This window comes from Ochotona curzoniae, unplaced genomic scaffold (genome assembly GCF_017591425.1).
Source record: "Ochotona curzoniae isolate NIBS_2020 unplaced genomic scaffold, NIBS_Ocur_1.0 scaffold_4701, whole genome shotgun sequence".
In the NCBI taxonomy this organism is placed as follows: domain Eukaryota; kingdom Metazoa; phylum Chordata; class Mammalia; order Lagomorpha; family Ochotonidae; genus Ochotona; species Ochotona curzoniae.
In genome coordinates, this window is record NW_024467122.1 from 40,201,684 (window position 1) to 40,223,434 (window position 21,751).

The 21,751-nt window shown below is 50.7% G+C and overlaps 1 protein-coding gene and 1 pseudogene across 4 annotated transcripts in view; both read left to right on the plus strand.

Moving 5' to 3' along the window:
* Nucleotides 1-2,449: 2,449 nt before the first annotated feature.
* On the plus strand, nucleotides 2,450-3,126 carry LOC121148325 (annotated as a pseudogene).
* Nucleotides 3,127-17,471: 14,345 nt separating this feature from the next.
* Nucleotides 17,472-21,751, plus strand: part of SLC7A7 (solute carrier family 7 member 7) — a 34,765-nt gene continuing 30,485 nt past the window's right edge. For 2 of the 4 annotated variants that reach the window (XM_040968620.1, XM_040968623.1), the window contains exons 1-2: nucleotides 18,357-18,861; nucleotides 20,130-20,674. In XM_040968620.1, coding sequence (XP_040824554.1) covers nucleotides 20,176-20,674 — 499 coding nt within the window. In that variant the 5' untranslated portion in view covers nucleotides 18,357-18,861; nucleotides 20,130-20,175. Of the gene's footprint in view, nucleotides 17,556-18,356; nucleotides 18,868-20,129; nucleotides 20,675-21,751 lie in introns of those variants that run through there. The other 2 variants (XM_040968622.1, XM_040968621.1) reach the window with 2 other exon arrangements.

Genomic DNA, 21,751 nt, shown 5'->3' on the forward strand with positions numbered 1-21,751 from the left:
TAAAATTAGTTGTAAAATTAGTTTTGGAGGAACTACCATCAATGATCCAGTTAGGGGCTTGGGGAGTAGGAGTGTCTGTGAGCTGGTAGCATGTAGTCAGGGAAGAGTCAACGGTTTAAGGCAGCAGTAGAGTTCGAGGGAATTGGCTATGGCAGTGGGGGAGAGTGTAACTGGATTGAGGAAGGCGCAGTGATGAAAGGTGACAGGAGGCTGAAGAAGGTAGCCATGGAGAACTTGGATGTAAGATGGCAATCTAGACTGAAGAGCCCAGAAGGCAGGGGTGTCTTAGAGTCCGTGGGAGGTTGATGAAAGATGAACTGGGTTGCATGCATGAGGAGAGCCACAGTGGCCAGGATCCTTAATGCTGGGGCCAGCCCTGATAAACCTTGTGCAATTTTTGGTGAAATAGGTCACAGAAGTGGTAAAGTACCCTGCCTTTTGGGCTAGTAGATTGAGTGTCCCTTAGGACCATGAATATAGAGAAGGAACAGTTTAGATGGATTAGGAAGGCTCAAAGTTGGTGCTTGTAAAAGATCCTCCTTTTGAACTTGGAATGGGGGCTTTAGTGGGAAGGTGTCTTGTTTTTGTGTGTGTGTGTTTTTAAAAAATATTTCTTTTATTTTTATTTATTTTTAAAAGATTTATTATTATTATTTTTTTAAAGATTTATTTTATTTTTATTGGAAAGGTGGATATACAGAGAGGAGAGACAGAGAGGAAGATCTTCCGTCCGATAATTCACTCCCCAAGTGAGCGCAACAGCCGATGCTATGCCGATCCGAAGCTAGGAGCCTCTTCTGGGTCTCCCACACGGGTGCAGGGTCCCAAAGCTTTGGGCCGTCCTCGACTGCTTTCCCAGGCCACAAGCAGGGAGCTGGATGGGAAGCGGGGCCGCCGGGATTAGAACCAGTGCCCATATGGGATCCTGGGCATTCAAGGCGAGGACCTTAACCAATTGGCACCTTGTTGATATAACTTGTCATTACCTCTGTAAAATAGGCTGTAAAAGCTGCAGGGTTTCTTTTCTTTTCTTAGATTCATTTATTATTTTTATTGGAGAGACAGATTCACAGAGAGGAGAGGCAGAAAGAAAGATCTTCTGTTCACTGGTTCACTCCCCAAGTGGCTGGAATGACTGGAGCTGAACTGATCCGAAGCCAGGATCCAGGAGCTTCTTTCCAGGTGTCCCTTATGTGTAGAGGATCCCTAGCAGAGGGGCCATCCTCTGCTGCCTTTCCATGCATAAGCAGGGAACTAGAAGGGAAGTGGAGCAGCCAGGACATGAACCAGTGCCATTATGGGATCCCAGAGCTTGCAAGACAAAGATTTTAGCCACTAGGCCATTATGCTGGGGGCTGGGCCTTCCTTTTTTTTTTTTTTTTTTAAGGTTGATTTATTTTTATTGGGAAGGAAGATCTACAGAGAGGAGGACAGATCCTCCATCTTCTGATTCATTCCCCGGGTGGCCGCAGCAGCTGGAGCTGAGCTGATATGAAGGCAAGAGCCAGGAGCTTCTCCTGGGTCTCACATGTGGATATATATCTCAAGGCTTTGGGTCATCCTCTATTGCTTTCCCAGGTCACAAGCGAGGAGCTGGAAGGGGAATGGAGCAGCTGGATCGTGAACTGAAAGATTGAGCTGCTGTGCTGGGCCCATCAGAAGGGCTTTCATTGGGCCCCTGGGTGATCTTCTGGATTTTAGCACAGTTAACCTATTTGTAAGTGTTTTTGCCCATAGGCCCAACAGGGAGGGGATCATACAATTCTGGGCCTGTAGCCCTGAGTCTCTGGGTTGGTAAGTCCAGGTCCAGTGGCTCTTGGGTGTCTGGAGCCTGGTGCTGCAGCTCATTGGCATACTGTTGAGCAGCATGCCAGATATATTCAGATTTATTTGAAGTTAAGGTACAGGATAGGATGAGATAGTTTGCCAGGCCAACCTACAAGACTGAGTCAGCTGAAGAAATCCCTTGCAATATTTAGAGGGATTCTTTGAGAATGAGTCTAGATGCTCTTCAGTCTGGTTAAGGTCTGTTAGAAAGGCATATGGAGGGGCCCGGCGCAGTGGTTAAGGTTCTCACCTTGCACGCCCGGGATCCCATATGGGCGCCGGTTCTAATCCCGGCGGCCCCACTTCCCATCTAGCTCCCTGCCTGTGGCCCAGGAAAGCAGTCGAGGATGGCCCAAAGCTTTGGGACCCTGCACCCGTGTGGAAGACCTGGAAGAGGCTCCTGGCTTCGGATCGGCATAGCATCGGCCGTTGCGCTCACTTAGGGAGTGAATTATCGGACGGAAGATCTTCCTCTCTGTCTCTCCTCTCTGTATATCCGCCTTTCCAATAAAAATAATAAAAATAAATCTTTTTTTTTTTTTTTAAAAAAAGAAAGGCATATGGACCCGAAATGGATCTTTCATGCAAGCAGCCTCCCTCAGGGAGAGCAGGACTGGGAGGAATGGATGACACTGGAGGAGAAGAGATGCAGGGGAGCATGTATCTACTTCTTTGATCCATCCCTTTGCCTGCACCTTTTCTGGGGCCAGCAGCTGCCTAACTAGGGACCTGGGTCTGGGGACTCTGCTAACAACGCTGGGCTTTGTGTCCAACGAGCAGTTTGCAGGTGGCTGCACCAAGGTGGCAGAGAAGGTACCTGAGGAGGTGTTTTGGGAAGTGGCCCTGGTGGCGAATGAGCTGCAGCTGTTGCAGGTGAGCTGTAAGTGGTTCATCATGCACGTGGGGCTCAGCTTCCTGTCCATGAGCACCTGTGTGGGGCCACGCTCAGGCCCCAGTGGACATCTTCACACAGCAGAATAAGCTGTGTGTCACAGGCTTTCAAAGGCTGAAGGAAAGAGAAGCAGTGGAATTTGCCTTCTGGAAGTCTGCTGGGGGTCTGGGATCTGTCTATGTCACTGGGCCTGGTGGGGTGTTCAGCAGTGGGAGTGAGAGGCAGCTAAGGGGAAGGACATGCAGAAGCGCAGATCTCAGGAGACAGGTGCTGCGATTGTGGAGGTCTGGACCACCATGCGAAGGGCTCCAGTCTGCACCCCAAAGGCCCAGCAGTGCCCTGACTGCCAGGTACAGCCAGCCTGCTTTCAGGAAGATGAAGAAGGGATTCACAATCCTGCTGCCTGAGGCCCAGAATTGAGCAATCGTGGGTGTGACTGTTCTTCTGCCATCAGGAAGTTTTACGGTGCAGGCATCAACCGCAGAATGAATAGAGATGGGGTACAATGGGTTGGGAGTAACTGGCATTGCCAGGTAGACAGATCGCAGATTGCGGTTCACAGCGGTGTCCCATTTTTCCTTTTGCTGGGAGGAAAGAATTCCAGCTATGCTGTATCCAGATGCAAGTTAGGAGTTTGGGGGGCAACATCACCCTGTTACCTGCATGGTTTATCTTAGGCCCTGTGTTCATAATCTGCAGCTTCAGAAAGCAGCCTGGATGGGGAAGTTATTTTTCATTTAAGGAAGGATATAGGATATTACTTCCTTTACCAGGTACAGAAATTAGTGGTGGGACCAGATTAGTGTACACAAGCCCCAGCTTTCTGTGGGAGGGGCTCTGAGGGTAGGGCAAGGCTTTCCAGGTCCCAGTGTTGGGACAGTATACAGAGAGCTATTCTAAGCAGTGGACAGTGATGACCGTCAGAAGGGGTGGTTAGGGAGTGGCTATAGACCTGCCACTCCTTAGCTCATTTCCATCCCCTTCTGGACCAATGGGGTTTATTTGTTTGCTCTCTTGGATAATTACACCTTGGGTCTCATTCTGCACAGTCCAGGGTTCTGCCTAGATGCCACCTGCAGTAACTGTATGTGAATGATATATCTTGTGCATTTGTTTAAACTTGGTGTAAATATTTAGTTCTGTGTATTTTAATCCAATGCTCTGAGTCCTGCACTGTGTCCTGAGAAGGTACATGAACAAGCTCAGAGATAGGCTTGCAGCTCCAATTCTGCACAGTAGGAATGTTTTTGTTGTTTTTATCATCATGGAGAGCAACTATTTGGAGTGCCCAGCCTATTGAATTGCTTCATTTTGCCAAACAGAGATGGCTTTTTTTTTTTGTCATGGTGTCTTTTTTTTTTTTTTATATTTTTTAAAGATTTATTTATTTTTATATAAGAGGAAGATTTATGGGGAAAGGAGAGAGAGGTTTCCCACCCACTGTCCTGGTTCACTCCCCAGATAGCTGCAATGGCTGAAGCTGAGCCAGTTGGTAGCCAGGAACTTCTTCTGGGTCTCTCATGTGGGTACAGAGGCCCAAGGGTTTGGGCCATCCTCTGCTGCTTTCCCAGGCCATAAATAAGGAGCTGGATAGGAAGTGGAGCAGATGGGATACGAACCTGTGCCCATATGGGATGCCAGAGCTGTAGGAGAATTACCTTGCTAAGCTATGAGTCAGCACTCTCTTACTGTCCTTGAGACCCCTCCTTCACCTTGAGAATGTTTCACGAAAAGCAAGGTGTTAATTGGATTGCCCCATACTTGATCTCTTCCTGGAAGATTGAAAATTAGTCTGACCAGCAAATGGTGGAGGAGAGAAGAGAGGCCTAGCCTAGGGAAAGGCCCAAAGAGGAAGCCATGGTTAGGGCAGCCTGACCCTAGGGCATGGCTCCTCTGCTTCACATACCAGGTCTATTCTTCAGCAAATTAGGCCTGTTAAGCGTACAGGGAATGTGTGTTGGCTTCCCGGGACACCCACGATGGGGCCTGTGTGCTATCCAGAGCCAGTCTGTTGCTTATAACAATAGGGATTACTAGTGTTGTGACTAAAGGGGGTCTCTGATCCTGGGTTCCTAGCCCCAGATATGCCCTTTCCCAAGTAGTTGCTTTGTAGGGCTTCACTGAGTCTCCGAGTTAGTGAAGATAAATAGCTTGGTTTGTGTAAACATGATGTGTTAGCTTTTCTCCATGTTCTTTTGGGGTTTTATTGCTTATAAACCTTTTGTATCGAAAGAAAAATAACCAAAGCATCTTAGACAAAAGGTTCTACACCAAGCATAAGTTTGGCAAGCCCTTTTTTGAAGTGGGAATTTTTTTTTTTTAAAGATTTATTTTTATTATTTTTTCATTGGAAAGGCGGATATACAGAGAGGAGAGACAGAGGGGAAGATCTTCCGTCTGATGATTCACTCCCCAAGTGAGCGCAACGGGCCGATACTATGCCGATCCGAAGCTAGGAGCCTCTTCCGGGTCTCCCACACGGGTGCAGGGTCCCAAAGCTTTGGGCCGTCCTCAACTGCTTTCCCAGGCCACAGGCAGGGAGCTGGAAGGGAAGCGGGGCTGCCGGGATTAGAACCGGCGCCCATATGGGATCCCGGGCATGTAAGGCGAGGACCTTTAACCACTTGTGCCACCGCACCGGGCCCTGAAGTGGGAATTTTTTAAAAAAAGATTTGTTAATTTTTTTTGAAAGGCAGATTTACAGAGAAAATGAGAGACAGAGATTGAGCTTCTGTCTGCCAGTTCACTCTCCAAATGAACACAATAGCTAGAACTGAGCTGAACCGAACCAAAGCTGGGAGCTTTTTCTGGGTCTTCCACATGGGTACAGAGGCCAAGGACTTGAGCCATCCTGTATTGCTTCCCAGGCCATAGGCAGGAAGCTGGATGGAAAGTAGAGCAGTTGTGAGTACAATTGGCACACACAGGGGATGCCAGCACTGTAGGCAAGATGATTAGCCTGCTGGCCCTTGAAAAATGAGTGTCTTTTTTTATTCGTTTTATTTATTTTGTTTTCATTGAAAAGGCAGATTACAGAGAGAAGGAGTGACACAGAGAAAGAGCTTCTGTTTGCTGGTTCACTCCCTAAGTGGCAGCAACAGCCAAAGCTGAGCTGATTTGAAGCCACAAACCAGGAGCTTCTTCTGGATCTCCCATGTGGGTACATGGTCCCAAGGCTTTTTGGGCCATCCTCGCTGCTTTTCTAGACCACAAGCAGGGAGCTGGGTGGGAAATAGAGCAGATGGGACATGAACCAGTGCCCATATGGGATCCCAGAGCATGCAAGATGAGGATTTGGCCACTAGGCTATTGCACCGGTCCCTGAAGTGGGGATCATAAACCATCTTTTCTTTTGTATTCCCCATCCGTATCCTATTTTGGATCTTCTTTCCTTAAAATTTGACTCCTTCCCTTCCCTCTTCTCCATTTCCCCATGTACAAAAGGAAACCTAAACAACTACACATAATGTATAATGTTTAATTTTTGGAGTGTCTCCCTAAGTCTAAAGGATTCATATGAAAAATCCTGAAGAAAATAGGGAGCCTTCATCCCTGATCCTAACCTCGTGAATCAGGATCATCTCTTGATGTGATTCATTTGTATACTAAAGAAGAGAAGCTAAAGAGGATCTTTTGTGTATAAAGTAGGGTTCAAATATCCAGCTCCCTGCTTGTGGCCTGGGAAAGCAGCAGAGGATGGCCCAAAGCCTCGGGATCCTACACCTGCAGGGGAGATCTGGAGGAAGCTCCTGGCTCCTGGCTTTGGATCAGCTCAGCTCCGGCTATTTTGGCCATTTGGGGAGTAAACCAGCAGATGAAACATTTTTCTCTGTCTTGCTCCTTATTTGTAAAATCTGCTTTTCCAATAAAAATAAAGTATGATTTAGAGACCAAGAAGGGGGACTGTGAATATAACTAAGTCATGCAGAAACTTTTATGCAGGTACATGACACTTATGTCAAAGTGGCCACAGATTGCTTGATTAAAGAACAGATAGTTGAGCAATTACTCAAAAGACTAAACCCCCCCCCCTTTTTTTTAAGATTCATGTACTTTTATTAAGCAGATTAAAGAGAAGAGACAGAGAAGATCTTCCATCCACTGGTTCACTCCCCAAGTGGCTACAATGATAAGAGCTGATCTGAAGCCAGGAGCCAGAAGCTTCTTCTGGATCTCCCATGTGGATAGAGTCACTTTGGGCCATCCTCTACTGCTTTCCCAGGCCACAAGCTGGTAGCTGGCTGGGAAGTGAAATGTCTAGGACATGAACTGGAGCCTATATGGGATGCCATTGCTTAAATCCTCACCTTGTATGCACCAGGATCCTATATGGGCATCAGTTCATGTTCCAGCTGCTCCATTTCCCATCCAGGTCCCTGCTTATGGCCTGGGAAAGCAATAGAGGATGGTCTAAAGCCTTGGGATCCTGCACTTGCATGGGAGACCAAGGGTAAGCTCTGGCTCCTAGCTTTAGTTTGGCTCAGTTCCAGTCATTGTGGCCATTTGGGGAGTGAACCAGTGGATGAAAGATCTTTGTCCTTTTTATTCTGTAAATCTATATTTGCAATAAAAGTAATCTTTAAAAAATATTTATTCATTTTTATTGCAAAAGCAGATATACAGAGAGGAGGAGAGACAGAGATAAGCTCTTCCATCCGATGATTCACTCCCCAAGTGAGCACAATGGCCAGAGCTGAGCCAATGTGAAGCCAGAAACTAGGAGCTTCCTCTGGGTCTCCCATGTGGGTGCAGCTTCCCTAGGCTCTGGGCTGTCCTCTGCTGCTTTTCCTGGCCAAAAGCAGGGAGCTGATTGGGAAGTAGGGCTGCTGGGACTAGAACCTGCGCCAATATGGAATCCTGTTGCGTTCAAGGCAAGGATTTTAGTCACTGGGTCCATGCATTGGGCCCTGATCTTTTTTTTTTTTTTTAAAGGAAAAACATAACATATTTGCTGCTAGAAACCAAGCCTCTGTATGATTTTTTTTCCAAATATTTATTTATTTGAAAAGCAGAGTTACAAATAGGGTGGGGAGGAGTGGGTTTCCATCCAGGGACTTACCTCCAGAACAGCTGTAGCCATCAGGGCATGGCAGGGGCTAGATGCGTCTGAGGTCAGAAGCCAGGAGCTTCCTCTAGGTCTCTCATGTGGGTGCAAGGGTCCAGTCCCTGGACCATCCCCCACTGCCTTCCCAAGCTATAGGCAAGGAAAAGGAGCAACTGGGACTCAAACTGGTACCTATATGGGATGCTCACACTGTAGGTGGTGGCTTAACTGGCAGTAATGCAGCTTGAATTTATGGAAAGGAGGGGATAGGAAACCTTGTGTCTGTTTTCTCACAGTTCCCTTTTTCTGTGTGTCAGGAGTGCTTGGGTTAGTTGGGCTCTTCAGACAGTGATGTGTCCAGCAGGCAGGACAAGGTGGAAACAGCTGAAGGAGAACGTGGGGACGTGGAGGGCTTGCTTGCTGTTAGCAGTTGAGAGCCAAAGCACACCTGAGGCTTTTTTTTTTCCTTGCTCCATCATGGGATCCAGCAAAAGTCTGAGATGGCATTCTGTTAAGTGCAGGAGATCCTATGAAGGGCAGAAATTTAGATTTTGCTGTTTTGATAAAAGCTCTTAGAGAAGGAAGATGACACTAAGCAGATAGTCACTGTAGTAACACAGCTGAGAAGTCTGTCGTGCTGTACTGGGCAGAGCCTCCCCTTGCTACACTGGCATCCCATATGGGTGTGCCAGTTCCTGTTCCAGCTGCCCCACTTCCCATCTAGCTCCTTGCCGCCTGCTTGGGAGACCCAGGTGAAATGCCTGGTGTCTGGCTGCAGTTTTGGCCATCTGGGGAGTAAACCAATGAAAGATCTTTCTGTTTCTCTTGCTCTCTGTAACTCTTGCATTTCAAACCAATTAAAAAAATTTTTTTATTTAATTTGATTGAGAAGGCAGGTATACAGAGGGAGAAAAAGTGAATGCCCAAGTTGAGCCAGTGTGAAGCCAGGAGCTTCTTTTAAGTCTCGCACACGTGTGCAGGGTCCCAAGACTTTAGGCCATCCTCTACTGCCTTCCCAGGCCATACACATGGAGCTGGATGCCCATACAGATCCCGGCACATGTAAGGCAAGGATTTAGCCACTAAGTTATCATGCTGGGACCTAACAAATAAATCTTAAAACTCAATCAAAATAGCCGAACACTGGGAAAGGAAGCATATGTCATGGGTACGTGAGTGGACTATGAAAAACTTTCTTGAAAGGATGGGTTTTGAGTTAAAATGTGACTCCATTATAGTAAGATACCATCACACATTGCTGTAATATAAGCCTTGTGACAATCCCGTGAGGTGGGTTCTGGCTGAGCATTCTGAAATCATCAGATATTTGCCAAATCTAGAGTGTATTTGAATAACAACATGCCAAAAGTGGAAACTTGTTTACGTGACTCCATGGAACTTCGCTGAGCATAGGTGCACCACCACCTTTGAGCTCTGTGTTTAAGATGCCTATAAAGTGTGAGTCTTCCCTCTTCTTCTTTTGTTTTTTTGTATGTATATTTTCAGTGGGAAGGGGGACACCTCCTCTGCTGATTCACTCACTAAGTGACAGAGCTGGTGTCAAGCTCAGGCACTTGGAAATACGGTGCAGGCATCTTAAAGCGTAAGGCCACACATTTGCCCTTCGGTCCTTTTTCTCTAAGGGAAGCCGTGTCATCTTCATTTTGTAATTTAAAACATGTTTTATGCATCACATTTGTGAAAAACACTTCAAGGGTTATAGAGTGAGTGAAAGTGCTTTACGGTGAGGTTCCTATGGAAGTGCCCATTACTGGGTGCTAGGCTAGACGTTTAAACACATGCTGACTCGGGGAACCTGAGGGAGTGGTGGAATGGCCTATCTGGAAGTTTATCATTTCCTACTGCAAGAATGGGAAGTTTTTCCACAGGAGGTGGCTCCGCGTTGTGCTTTGAAAGAAGGGAAGGGTGGATCCCAGTGGAAGGAGCAAAAGCAACTATTTTGATAACAATAAGACTAGTGTATAGGTGAGGGCTGAGGGAGAAGAAGGGATGGGAACAAAAGAAACTTGGCTAGAAGCCAACAGCTCAATCCACAAAAATAAACAAAATCACCAATGCCCTTTTACATTCACACACTTTTATTTTTACTTATCAAACACCAATTTCACGATTTCCTATAAAATCTATAAAGTCAGTAAGACAGTCCAGGAAGCAATTTTGAGCAGATTGCTTGTAGTTTTCAGAGTTCAGGAAATGAAACAAAATGTGGCTGGGGTTTTATTGCTTTAGTGTCAATGGCAGGATGTAGACCGACACTTTTCCCACACTTGGATCCCTGAGACTTGTGTCCGAACACAGAACAGGTCGCCCTGGAACCTCATGGTTTATAGTCGGAAAAATCAAGGAATAGAAGACAAAGGGTCACCTGAGCTTCAACACTGAGGGTTGATGGGAAAGACGATGGACCAGCACTACTGCTCACACTAGGTAAAGGCATCAGACACTCCTGTCTCCTGGTAGCTGCCACGAAGGGAGCATCTTCACTCGCAGGAAGGCAGAAGAAGGCGTGTGTGCTCAGGTAGACAGTGGCGAGGCTGATGCGAATGTATACGTCAAGGGTGGACACGTGCAAGATGCTGTGCCTGTCAGAGGTGGAGCTGTGGACGGGCGGGCAGGACCGGAAGTGTGGGAGGGGCAGCGTCTCTGGAAGGAAGACAAGTTGAGTCTTTGACGTGGTTACTGGGATGTGGCAGGGGGACAATCCATGGGTTGTAAATGGCAGGAAATACGGGTCAGGTTTTTTTTTTTGGGGGGGGGGGGTGGAGGGGCGGGAAGGGAGGAAAGAAAACGAACATGGTGCTAACAGCCACCATCATCAGCATTCTCTGGGACTTCCGGGAACACTTGGGGGAAGGGATCTGGCGCCCAGACAGCACTCCTCGATGACTTCATCAGCCTATTAACCACAGGAAGGCGGCTGCATCATCCCAAGCAGGGTGCATTTTAACCTCCAGACTTCATCTGGCAAAGACTGGAGTTGGAAGTGATGTGACACTTTGTGAGTCTGCGCTTCATGTCCTGCCTCTGCTGAACACCTTTGCCTTTCAAGAGTATCATGCCCTGCACTGACCAGAACATTATGTTTTTGTCTAACGTGTGTATCCAGGCCCAGATGCAGTTGCTTTTCTCCAAGTACATTGCTCTGGAAAGTAGGTACGTTTTTTTTTTTTTAAGATTTATTTATTTTCATTACAAAGTCAGATATACAGAGAAGAGGAGACAGAGAGGAAGATCTTCCGTCCGATGATTCACTCCCCAAGTGAGAGCAATGGCCGGTACTGCTCCCACACGGGTGCAGGGTCCCAAGGCTTTGGGCCGTCCTCAACTGCTTTCCTAGCCACAAGCAGGGAGCTGGATGGGAGGTAGAGCTGCTGGGATTAGAACCGGTGCCCATATGGGATCCTGGCGCGTTCAAGGCGAGGACTTTAGCCACTAGGCCACGCCGCCGGGCCAAGTAGGTACCTTTTAATGCTGGGAAGAGAACTCAGGTAGCCAATTCCACCTTGTTTTACAGCCTCCTGCCTATTTTGCATGGAAAGCCCAGTGATGGGGAACTGGTATCAGGGTCAGGGGCTAAAGCCAATGCCTGTGTGCCCCCCCATCCAATATGGGTGCCCATTGAAGTTCTGGCTGTTTCACTTCCAGTCCAGCTCCCTGTTAATGTGGCTGGGAAAGCAACAGAAGATGGCCCAATACTTGGGACCCTGTCACCCATATGGGTCCAGATGAAGCTTCTGGTTTCTGGTTTTGACCTGACCCATTCCCAGCTTTATAGTGAGTAAATCAGTGGATGGGAGATCTCTCTCTGTTGCTCCTCTCTGCATCACAGGTAAATCTTTTTTTTTTTTTTTTTTTTAAGTTTAAGGTTGGACAAATTGTAGTGAAAAGAAGGAGTTGTTTGGAACTTTTTAAGGATTAATTTATTTTTATTGGAAAGTCAGATTTAAAGAGACAAAGAGAGACAGATCTTCCGTCCCCTAGTTCACTCCCCAAGTGGTCACAACAGCCAGACCTGAGATGATCCGAAACCAGGAGCCAGGAGCTTCTACAGAGTCCTCCACGTGGGTGCAGGGTCCCAAGGTTTTTGGCTCTCCTCTACTGCTTCTCCAGGCCACAAGCAGCGAAGTGGAAGGGAAGTGGGGCAGTCAGGACATGAACCTGTGCCAATATGAATCCTAGCCACATACAAGGGAAGGATTTAATCACTAGGCTAGCCAGTCACTAGACTGGACTTAAAGCAGATGGATCCTTGTGGAGCTCCGCACAGCAACAACATTGGCTTAGGAAATGCCCAAGCTCAGGTCAGGCATTTGATGCAGTGGGTGACACTGCTGGGTTACAGCGCACCCCATCTGCTATCAGGGCCTCGATTTGAGGCCTGTCTTCACTTTTCCATCCTGGTAGTATGCAGCAGAGAGGATGTGGTGATGATTCAAAGTCCTTGAGTTGGGCCTGACGCAGTAGCCTAGTGGCAAAGTCCTTGCCTTTCATGCACCAGGGTCCCATATGGGTGTTGGTTCTAATCTTGGTGGTCCCGCTTCCCATCCAGCTCCCTGCTTGTGGCCTGGGAAAGCAGTTGAGGACTGCCCAAAGCCTTGGGACCCTGCACCCATGTGGGAGACATAGAGGAGTCTCCTGGCTTTCGATCAGTGCGGCTCCAGCCATTGTGGCTGCTTGGGGAGTGAATCAACAGACAGAAAATCTGTCTCTCCTCCTCTCTGTATATCTGACTTTCAATAAATCTTAGAAAGGAAAAGAAAAGGTCTTTGGGTCCTTGCCACCTGGATAGGATATCTGGATTGAGTTCTGGACTCCTGGCCCTGGCCTGACCTGGCCCTAACTGTTGTGGAGATTTGGAGAGTGAGCCAGAGTGAAAGATCAGCATCTCTGAAAAAAAATAAATTAAAAATTTTTCGAATGCCAAAGCCTAGCCAGAAGGCATACGAAGGCAGCTGTGCTATTCACCAGCCGTTTTTCAGCCATGACATGTGGTGAAGCATTGTCATTTCCCGCAGGGTCCACCAGGCCGGCTCCCTAGGGGCCTCCAGCCTCCCGGCTCTGGGGCACCAAGGCCCTGGAGATTCTCGGTTGAGTGCTGCCTCCTGGCGGCGGCTCTGCTGCCCGACACCTTTGCGGCCCCTGGAGACCACTTTAATTTGGGGTGGCTAAGCTGATGCAACCGCTACCCTAAGGAGACAGAGGTGGCAAACCCGAGAGGAATGCCCCCTCCCCTGGCTCCAAGCAGGTGCCGCCCCCAGCCCCTCATGGGGCTTTCCAGTAGTGGGTCCCTTTGGAGTGTCAGCCCAGTGACTCAGGGCTGGAGGCAGAGGTCATCAGGCCTTGGGATCCTCTCTGAGCTGCATTAGGTAGGTGGGGTGTGCGTTTCTGGGGAGCTGGACGCTTCTCTAAGCGTATCCGTGGCCATTTCATTTCCTCAGGCGATGCAGTTTTACTGGAGCTGAGAGTGGGCTTTGAATGGTGGGGCCTCTCGATTCGCGGACCTTTGCTCCCCATCGCCTACAGCCACCACAACCCCCTCTTCCAGCGGGGGAGGCGGCTGCTTGACCAGACAGAGGGCTCGGAAGGGACTCCTGGTGCGGTGGGGCTCTTGGTGCCCCAAAGCCAAAGCATGCTTGGCCCCGTGGCCAGCTCTGAAGAGGGATGCACAGCGCGGCCGGCGGCCGGGTTGGAATTTGGCAAGGTCGCAGAGGTAGAAAATGCCCAGGGCTCCGGGAAAGCAGGATGGGGGCGGGAGAGAAAGACATAAGGGGCAAAGGTGAACCAGGAGTGAGGGTGTAGGGAGGATGGGGAGGGGCGCGGGGCGGGGCAGGGAGAGCTGGCGCCCTGGGTTTGCAGTCCTGGCTGCTTTTTCGTGGACTCACCTGCCCCAGTGTCTCGCTCCCACCACGCCTACTCGAATCTCCCAAGACTGGTTGTGGGATGGAGCAGCCAGGGCTTTCCCGGACCCAGGGGTGAGGGCCTCTTCCATTTACAAAACACAATGCCAATCTCAAAAGCCTCTGCTTCCTTTCAACCCCGTGAATGTCAGAGCTGGGGTGGGTGAGGCTTCTGGAGGTCACTTTCAAGGACTTGTCCAGGAGTCTGGCCGAGGAGGAAGGCCGTGCTGGGGGTGATTTGGTGGGGGACAAACCTCTGGTGATGCGAGGTGACTGACCACTGACCACTTTAGGCAGGAACCAGATTGGTATTCATGGGGTGGCCACAGCGGGGAGACCAGCATGGCTGGGATGGAGTGAGGACAGCAGGCCTGGTGCCTATAGGGCCAGCTGTTGTTTCTTCCTAGGGTCTCCCTCACTTCCCAGTTGGACATGGCCCTAGAGTAAAGAGGCAGGTTGGCTGGGCAGTAGCCTGGATCTGAAAGGGCACTCGTGTAACCCTGGAATATACTTCAGATATTTGGTGCCAGCGAACTTAGACTTTTTTGACTCTGAGTGAAATACAAAGTGGCTCCTATCCAGTGACACGGAATCCTTGAAGACTTCCTTCCTGTGTCACCTGCGTCTGGGGGTCATTTGGCAGCTGGCAGATGCAAGTTGCAGGGTGTGGCCTGAAACCAATGAACTGACATTAGCCTAAAGTGAGCAGCCACAGCTGGAATTCAGAAAATGTTCCCTGGTGAAGTGCCACTCCCCGAGGACAGAGACTTCTGCTACTGTCTGCGTCCTGAGTGGTTTAATGTGCCTTCCGAGAAGTCAGCTTGGCAAGATTGCATGTGATGCATTCTTGTAATGATCTCTAACTTTGGATATAAAGAAAGATGACTGTATGGTTTTTATTCTAAGAAAATCAGTGTTCTCCCCATCTCTGGTAAGTAATCACTCAGAAATATTTAAATAACACTTGTTTGAGGCAACACCAACTCATTAAAGGGTACCCTGGCCCAGTTGTCTTTTGCGGGGGAAAAAAAAGAAGAAGCTATTTGAGAGAAACTGAGAAAAGACAAAACCCCCAAAAATGGAACTGGAAATTCCACCCAGGTCTCCCACGTGGGTGGATAGGGCTCAACTGCGTGAAGCTTCATCTGCTGCCTCCTATGGTGTATATGAACAGAAAGCTAACATTAGAAGGGGAACTGTGGCCTGGTGCAGTAGCCTGGCAGCTAAAGTCCTCGCCTTGAACATGCTGGGATCCCATATGGGCACTTGTTTGTATCCTGGCTGCTCCATTTCCCTTCCAGCTCCCTGCTTGTGGCCTGGGAAAGCAGTGGAGGTCGGCCCAAAGCCTTGGGACCTTGCACCAAAGTAGGAGACCTGGAAGAGCCTCTGGGCTCCTGGCTTTGGATTGACGCAGCTCCTGCCGCTGCAGCCACTTGGGAAGTGAATCATTGGTCAGAAGCTCTTCCGCTCTATCTCTCCTCTTCTCTGTATATCTGCCTTTTTTTTTCAATAATTGTATCTGCCTTTCTATAAAAATATTAAAACATTTAAAAATCTTAAACATAAAAGAAGGGGAGCTGACTCCAAACTCCATGGAAGGGGACGTGGGTGTCTCTAGTGGTGTCATAAACATCATATACCAAACACTCACCTTTCCAGTCTGCCTACTGTCTGCTGAACTACTTGGGGATCTGACCAGTGAGGGGGCTCACTGGGTTGGCTGGACTCCCCATAGGTGACCTTCCTTGGCCTGCTTGGGTGGGGAAATTAGGGGACCAAGGTGGCACCAAAACCTTTGAAATGGAACTGCCCTCACTGTGCTGTCACACGCCCTCTGCAGAACTAAGCATAGTGAGAGATGAGTAAGAAATGGAATGAGGCAAGAGGGAGGAGGGCAGTTGTAAGCGGTTGTGGGGGAGGGGATGTACCTTAGCGCACAGGGAATGCTCAGGTGCCTGGTCAGTGCAGGATGAGAGGCTGAGCTAGGGAGGAGGGAGGCCAGCGGAGGGAGGCCAGCAGGCAAGGAGGGCCTCCAGATCAGATCTGGCAGGCCCAGCTGCAGCCCAGCCCCCGGTCCCTCCCCACTGCCGGCCAGAGTCACACATGTGTTTTCCTGTTTTCCATTTCGGTCCCCGGCATCCTCTGCCCGTGCCGTGCCTCAGAGCCAACAACTGCAGCACGAGGGATGGCCCCAGTTTCCCTAACTAGCACCTGCTGACTCCCCCTTCTCCCCCCAGCGTGCTGTTAGCCCCTCCTCTCTGCACCTGTCCAAAGGTCCTGCGGGACAGGTAAGAGATGGGAGAGGAGAGACAGTGGGTGAGAGGGGCAGTGCCGGAGGACAGAGGGAGCCTGGAAAATGGCTCGGCTGAAGGCAGACCCTACAGCTGCCTATTTCCTGGTTATGGACCCACTTCTCCCTAGTCAGACTTAAAGCCAGACGCTAATGGGAGCTCTGGCCACAGAGTAAACAATTTCTTGTTTCACTTTTTTTTTTGGGGGGGGGGACTGTCTCAGCCACAGTGGAATACAGAAAAACAAATACAGAACTGGAGAGGGAGGAGCTGAGCAGCTAGTCTGGAGTAATGGGGTGGAGAATGGAGCAGTGTGTGTGGGGGTGTGTGTGTGTTCTGTTTTTGTTGGAGGAGGCAGCGCAGACCACTTGGAGCCAGGAAGGCAAGATTGGGGTCTAGCAGGGGCAGGGGAAGGGTGTGCTTCCCTAGGTGCTCCATGAGCAAGTGTGGCTGAGGAGCCCAGATCCTGTGGTGGGTGCCTAGAGGGAGGGGGTTCTTGGTGTTGCCGTTCTCAGGTAGGGCCAGCACATGGGGCTGCTCCACACGCTGGGGGCGCTGCTGCCCGTGTGCCGGAAGACCCTTTCCCAGGGGCTGTCCCAAGATTGTGTTAGGTTACCCTATCATTTTCCCAGGTCTTCACCTTAGGCTGGGGAGGAAGACCAGGAGCGCTGTTAGGTCTTGTTGCATTTTCTCTGCAAAGCCTCCAGGGAGCCTACGGACGCCGCTGCTGGACCTAGGCTGCCCAAAAGGTGGGCACATTCCCTCGAGATGCCAGGGCTGAGGAAAGAATGTGAGCCGCCACAGGCGTGCTTCTGGCCCACGTGCTCGGCAGCGGTTGCAGCAGAGGAGGGCTTCTGCCCGGTGCTTGCCTGGGCCACCTGAGTCCCCCGTGGTGCTTCCTGGCCAGGCCACTAGGGCGTGCTGTTTGCTGGAGCCTGGGTTTCCACCCCAGCTGGTTTGCGTCTCAAGATCCCAGAAGAGTTTGCACTTGCAGGGAGCCAGACCTTGCCCGCTCCCGCCGCCCCCTCCCCCCAGCGCTGCCTCCCAGTTCTCCTTCGTTCCTCTGGGTCACAGGAGGGCACATGCCCACCCCCTTGCTGCTAGTGATACTGGTCTTCAAGAGGGCTGGCATAATCATGATGTTACGTTTGCCTAACAAGTGGGCACCCTAGCACAAAGGAGCGGTTTAGACGGCTAATAATTACCTCTAGTCCTCGCCTCCCTCCCCCCCACCCCCCCGCAGGATGAGAAAGGGGAGGAGCCGCTGGGAAGGAAGTGAACCGGCCCCAGCCTGGGCTGCTGGCTGGAGGAAGACAGTGCCTTTCTTTTTCATCTAATCACATCATCCCTCAGGTGATTGATTCCTAGGGAGTCGCCTGCAGCGCTTTCCTGTGTAAAAGGCAGGCCTGGAGACTAGGGCAGGTCGGAGACGTGGGTGGCTGGGGCAGGCCGTGGGGAGAGGCGGAGCTGTGTGGCCGGGGGTCTAGCCTGCCTCATCCTGTGGGTGACTTAGTCCGTGCCCGAGGGGCTGTGAGGAGGAGTCCTTCAGATAATGCACTACAGTACTTAGGCGGCTGGGTCTGGTAAGTTCTTAATGAAGCTGGCTATTATTATAGCTATTATTATTAACAGCCGCATTTGAGGGGGAGGGCAAGCTTTACTGGGAAGAACGTGGCCTCTGACTGGAACTTTCTGTGTTGGCAGAAAGCAGGATTTTTGGCTAGAGCTAGTACTGGGTGACCCTCCACCCAATTCTGGTTTAAACAAAGTGTAGGGCCCCACTACAAGGATGTAGAGTAGAGCTAGGTCTTGCCAGGGGGCTTTAGATCCCCTGCTCTGTGGTTGTAGAATAACCAAAAGGGGTAGGGGGGGGCGGGGAGGGAAGGCTGATGGTTTTCAGAACTGACAGGGTACATTTCTGCTTGATTAAAGAGGGTGAGGAGGCAGGTTTGAAAGTAGACTGTGGTGATTCCCAAGAAGACCTCAACTTCCTCTGCTGCTTCTGGACCTTGGCTGTCCAGGCTAGCTCAATCAAGAAGTTGAAGTGAGCACTTGCCCAGGGAATGTGTGTGCACCCCAACTCCCAGGGACCTTGGCGTTTGGATGAAAGCACACATGGGTGGGATGGAGGCTAAGCTCGTTCTTTGACTTCATTTCCTCGGAGGCCATAGTCCCAGCCTTTCTTGGGCCCTAACGATGCAAGCCTTGCCCACCCCCACCCCCACCCCCTCAGCAAGGGGAAGTGAGCAGAGCCCAATCACGAGGTTGGGGGACAGCTCCAACACTTCCTCAAATCTCAGCCTGTGAGCAAGTCTTTGCGTCTCGGTTTGTGACATTCCTGCCATTCTTCATTGTTCAGGGTCCAGGGAGAAGGGAGGCGAGGGTGCGGCGTGGAGGACTCACAGGAGATGCCTCTACCCCTCCCCTTCCAGGGCACCACCCTCGAGGTGACACTGCCCTGCCTCGGGCTAGTTACCCCTGCACTGCTTCCCCTGGATTGCTGAAAGCGCACCCTGCTGACTTTCCGTTCTTCGGCGCCCCCTGTCCCTGGACAGAGCTGACAAAGGAGATTCCTGCGGGGAGCCTTGCCTCCTTATCGCCCGAAAGTGCTGAGCCAAGAGCTCAGCCGCCCCTTTTGCAGATGTGAAGGGCCAGTGAACCTTGGACCCAGACGGTTGCTTAACATCCCTCTCCCCCGCCCTCGCCCCTTCCTTCCCCCTCCCTCAACCCCTCCACCCTCCTTGACTTAAATCCCACGGGCATTTTTCTTCCCTTGCACCGAGCGGGCAGCTTCAGAAGAGAAGGTTGTACCACTGTTCCCCGGAGGGTGCGTCTCCACGCGACTGCGGGCCACCGCCCTGGGAACCCGCTCCCATCCAGGGCCGGGGAGTAAGTGTGCGTCCCGTTTGCTCTCCTAGCTGGCCTCGTGTGCAGCGCCGCAGTTTGCAATCGCTTCCTCCACGGGCACCTCCGGTCCTGCTCTCCCTCCCGCCCGCCTGACTGGCTGGCCCTGTCTTCCCCCGCCCTCGCCCCCCCCAGCAGCTGTCCCTGCTTTGTCTGTCTCTCTCCGGACCTGCTGCCTGTTCGCCTCAGCTATTTTCTTTTTCCCAAGTTTTGGCTGGTGTCTCTGCCGTAGTAGTCTGCCCTCCCCGAGTGAGGAGCGGTCGTCAGCTGCCTCCACCCATTTTGGGGTTCCCCTGAGCCTTTGGGTGGTGCAACCATGTTGATGGGAAGGATTTGGCACCAGGAGGCCTGGGGTCCTGGAGACTGGGCAAGAGGTTGGCGGGGGTTGGGGTTGGGGGACCAAGCCGTTCCTTAGAGTGAGGGCCCTGCAGGGCTGTGGGCTCCAGCTGAGGGTGGTTTGAGGGATGCTTACTGAGCAGCAGCAGGAGAGCTGAGGAACTCCTTGGTGTTCCAGAGCTAGGGTCTTTTGGGAGGAAGAAGCGTTATGAGGGGAACCCTACATAGTGTTTGCTTTCTTTTTTAGATTCATTTATTTGAGAGCCAGATTTTACAGAGAAGGAGGGATGAGAGAGAGCTCTTCCACCCATTGAGTCACTCCTCAAAGAGCTGAGCTTATCCAAAGCCGAGCTTCTGCCAGATCTCCCATGTGGGTGCTGCTTTCCCAGGCCGTAAGCAGGAAGCTGGATCAGAAGTGGAATAGCCATACATGATCTGGTGCCCATTTGGATGCTGGCGCCATGCTAAACCCCCTGCACTGGCCCCTTCTTTTCTCCTTTCCTTTCTTTTCCTCTTTCCCCTTCTTCCTCCCTTCTTCTCTCTCTCTTCTAAAAAGATTTATTTATTTTTATTTGAAAGGCAGAGTTACAGAGAGTGAAGAAGCATAGAGATCTTCCATCGACTGGTTTACTTGCCAAAGGGCTGGGGCTGGGCCAGTCCAAAGCCAGGAGCCAGGAGCTTCTGGGTCTCCCACATGGGTATAGGGCCCAAGCACTTAGGTCATCCTCTAGTGCTTTCCCAGGCCACCAGGAGCTTAGTCAGAAGTAGAGTGCCTAAGAATTAAACCAGTGCCCACATGGAATGCCAGCACTGTAGTCAGATGTTTCAACTATGCCACAGTGCCAGTGTTATCCCAGGGAGAGGTTCTGGGTAATTACCACTCAACCCCCAACTCATTTCCTCTTTCTCCCTTGGAGGGCCATGCCAAACAGCTGGTGAAGGTTTGCCTGCGCTTCCCCCACCATGGTTGACGGTGTCAAATATGAAGTGGCCTCCCAGCATGAGGTGGATGCGGCCCCTCAGAAAGATGGGGCGAGCCCAGGGTCGGAGCAGGTGAAGCTGAAGAAGGAGATCTCCCTGCTCAATGGCGTGTGCCTCATTGTGGGGAACATGATCGGCTCGGGCATCTTCGTCTCCCCCAAGGGCGTGCTCATGTACAGTGCCTCCTATGGCCTCTCGCTGGTCATCTGGGCCGTCGGGGGCCTCTTCTCTGTGTTCGGGGCCCTTTGCTATGCGGAACTGGGCACCACCATCAAGAAGTCAGGAGCCAGCTATGCCTATATCCTGGAGGCCTTTGGGGGCTTCCTCGCCTTCATCCGCCTCTGGACGTCGCTGCTCATCATCGAGCCCACCAGCCAGGCCGTCATCGCCATCACCTTCGCCAACTACATGGTGCAGCCCTTCTTCCCCAGCTGCTTCGCCCCCTATGCTGCCAGCCGCCTGCTGGCTGCTGCCTGCATCTGTAAGTGGGGCTGGGCAGGATGTGTATGTGCCAGGGAGGGGGGCGAGTGGCAGATTAGGGAGCAAGAAGGGGATGCAAAGGAATGCCTCTCACAACACCAAGCTTGTGTGGAAATTCAATGTATTATGCTGTTTTTGTTGTTTTATTTTTAAAGATTTATTTATTTATTGCAAAGTCAGATATACAGAGAGGAGGAGAGACAGAGAGGAAGTTCTTCCGTCCAATGATTCACTCCCTAAGTAAGCGCAAAGGCTGATGCCATGCCGATCCGAAGCCAGGATCCAGGAACTTCTTCCGGGTATCCCACATGGGTGCAGGGTCCCAAGGCTTTGGGCCGTCCTCAACTGCTTTCCTAGGCCACAAGCAGGGACCTGGATGGGAAGTGGAGCTGTCGGAATTAGAACCGGTGCCCATATGGGATCCCGGTGAGTTCAAGGCGAGGACTTTAGCCACTAGGCCATGCCGCCGGGTCCTGTTGTTTTGTTTTTAAAGAGGATAGCATTTCACTTGTCTTCAACTTCCCATAGGAATCAGAAATTTGCTCTCCCTTAAGTCTTTTTTTGATGATGAAAATTTATTTAAAAGGCAAAAACTTAGAGAAGAGGAGGAGAGAGAGGGAAGGAGGGAAAGAAGGGAGAGAGAGAGAGAGAGAGAGAGAGAGAGAGCGCTTTCATCCACTAGTTTAGTCCCTAGTTGGCCATACCTAGGACTAGGTCAAAGCCAGCAGTCAGAAATTTTTTTCTTTGTCTTCCATTTGCAAGTTTGGGACCCAAACACTGGGGCCATTTTGCATGACTTTTCCTGCAACATTAGCAGGGAGCTGGATTAGAAGTGGAGCATCTGGGATCGAAACTGATACCCAAATGGGATGCCAGCATGGCAGATGGTAGCTTTATCTGAAATGCTATAGTGCTGTCCCCTCTGGATCTATCTATTAAATAAAAAAGGCTTTATTGATTTATTTGAAGGCAGAATTACAGAAAAAAAGTCAGAGGGAGAGAGATCTTCTATCCTGTGGTCTACTGCCCAGATGGCTACAATGGCTTGGATTGGGCCTGGTGGAAGCTAGGAGCCAGG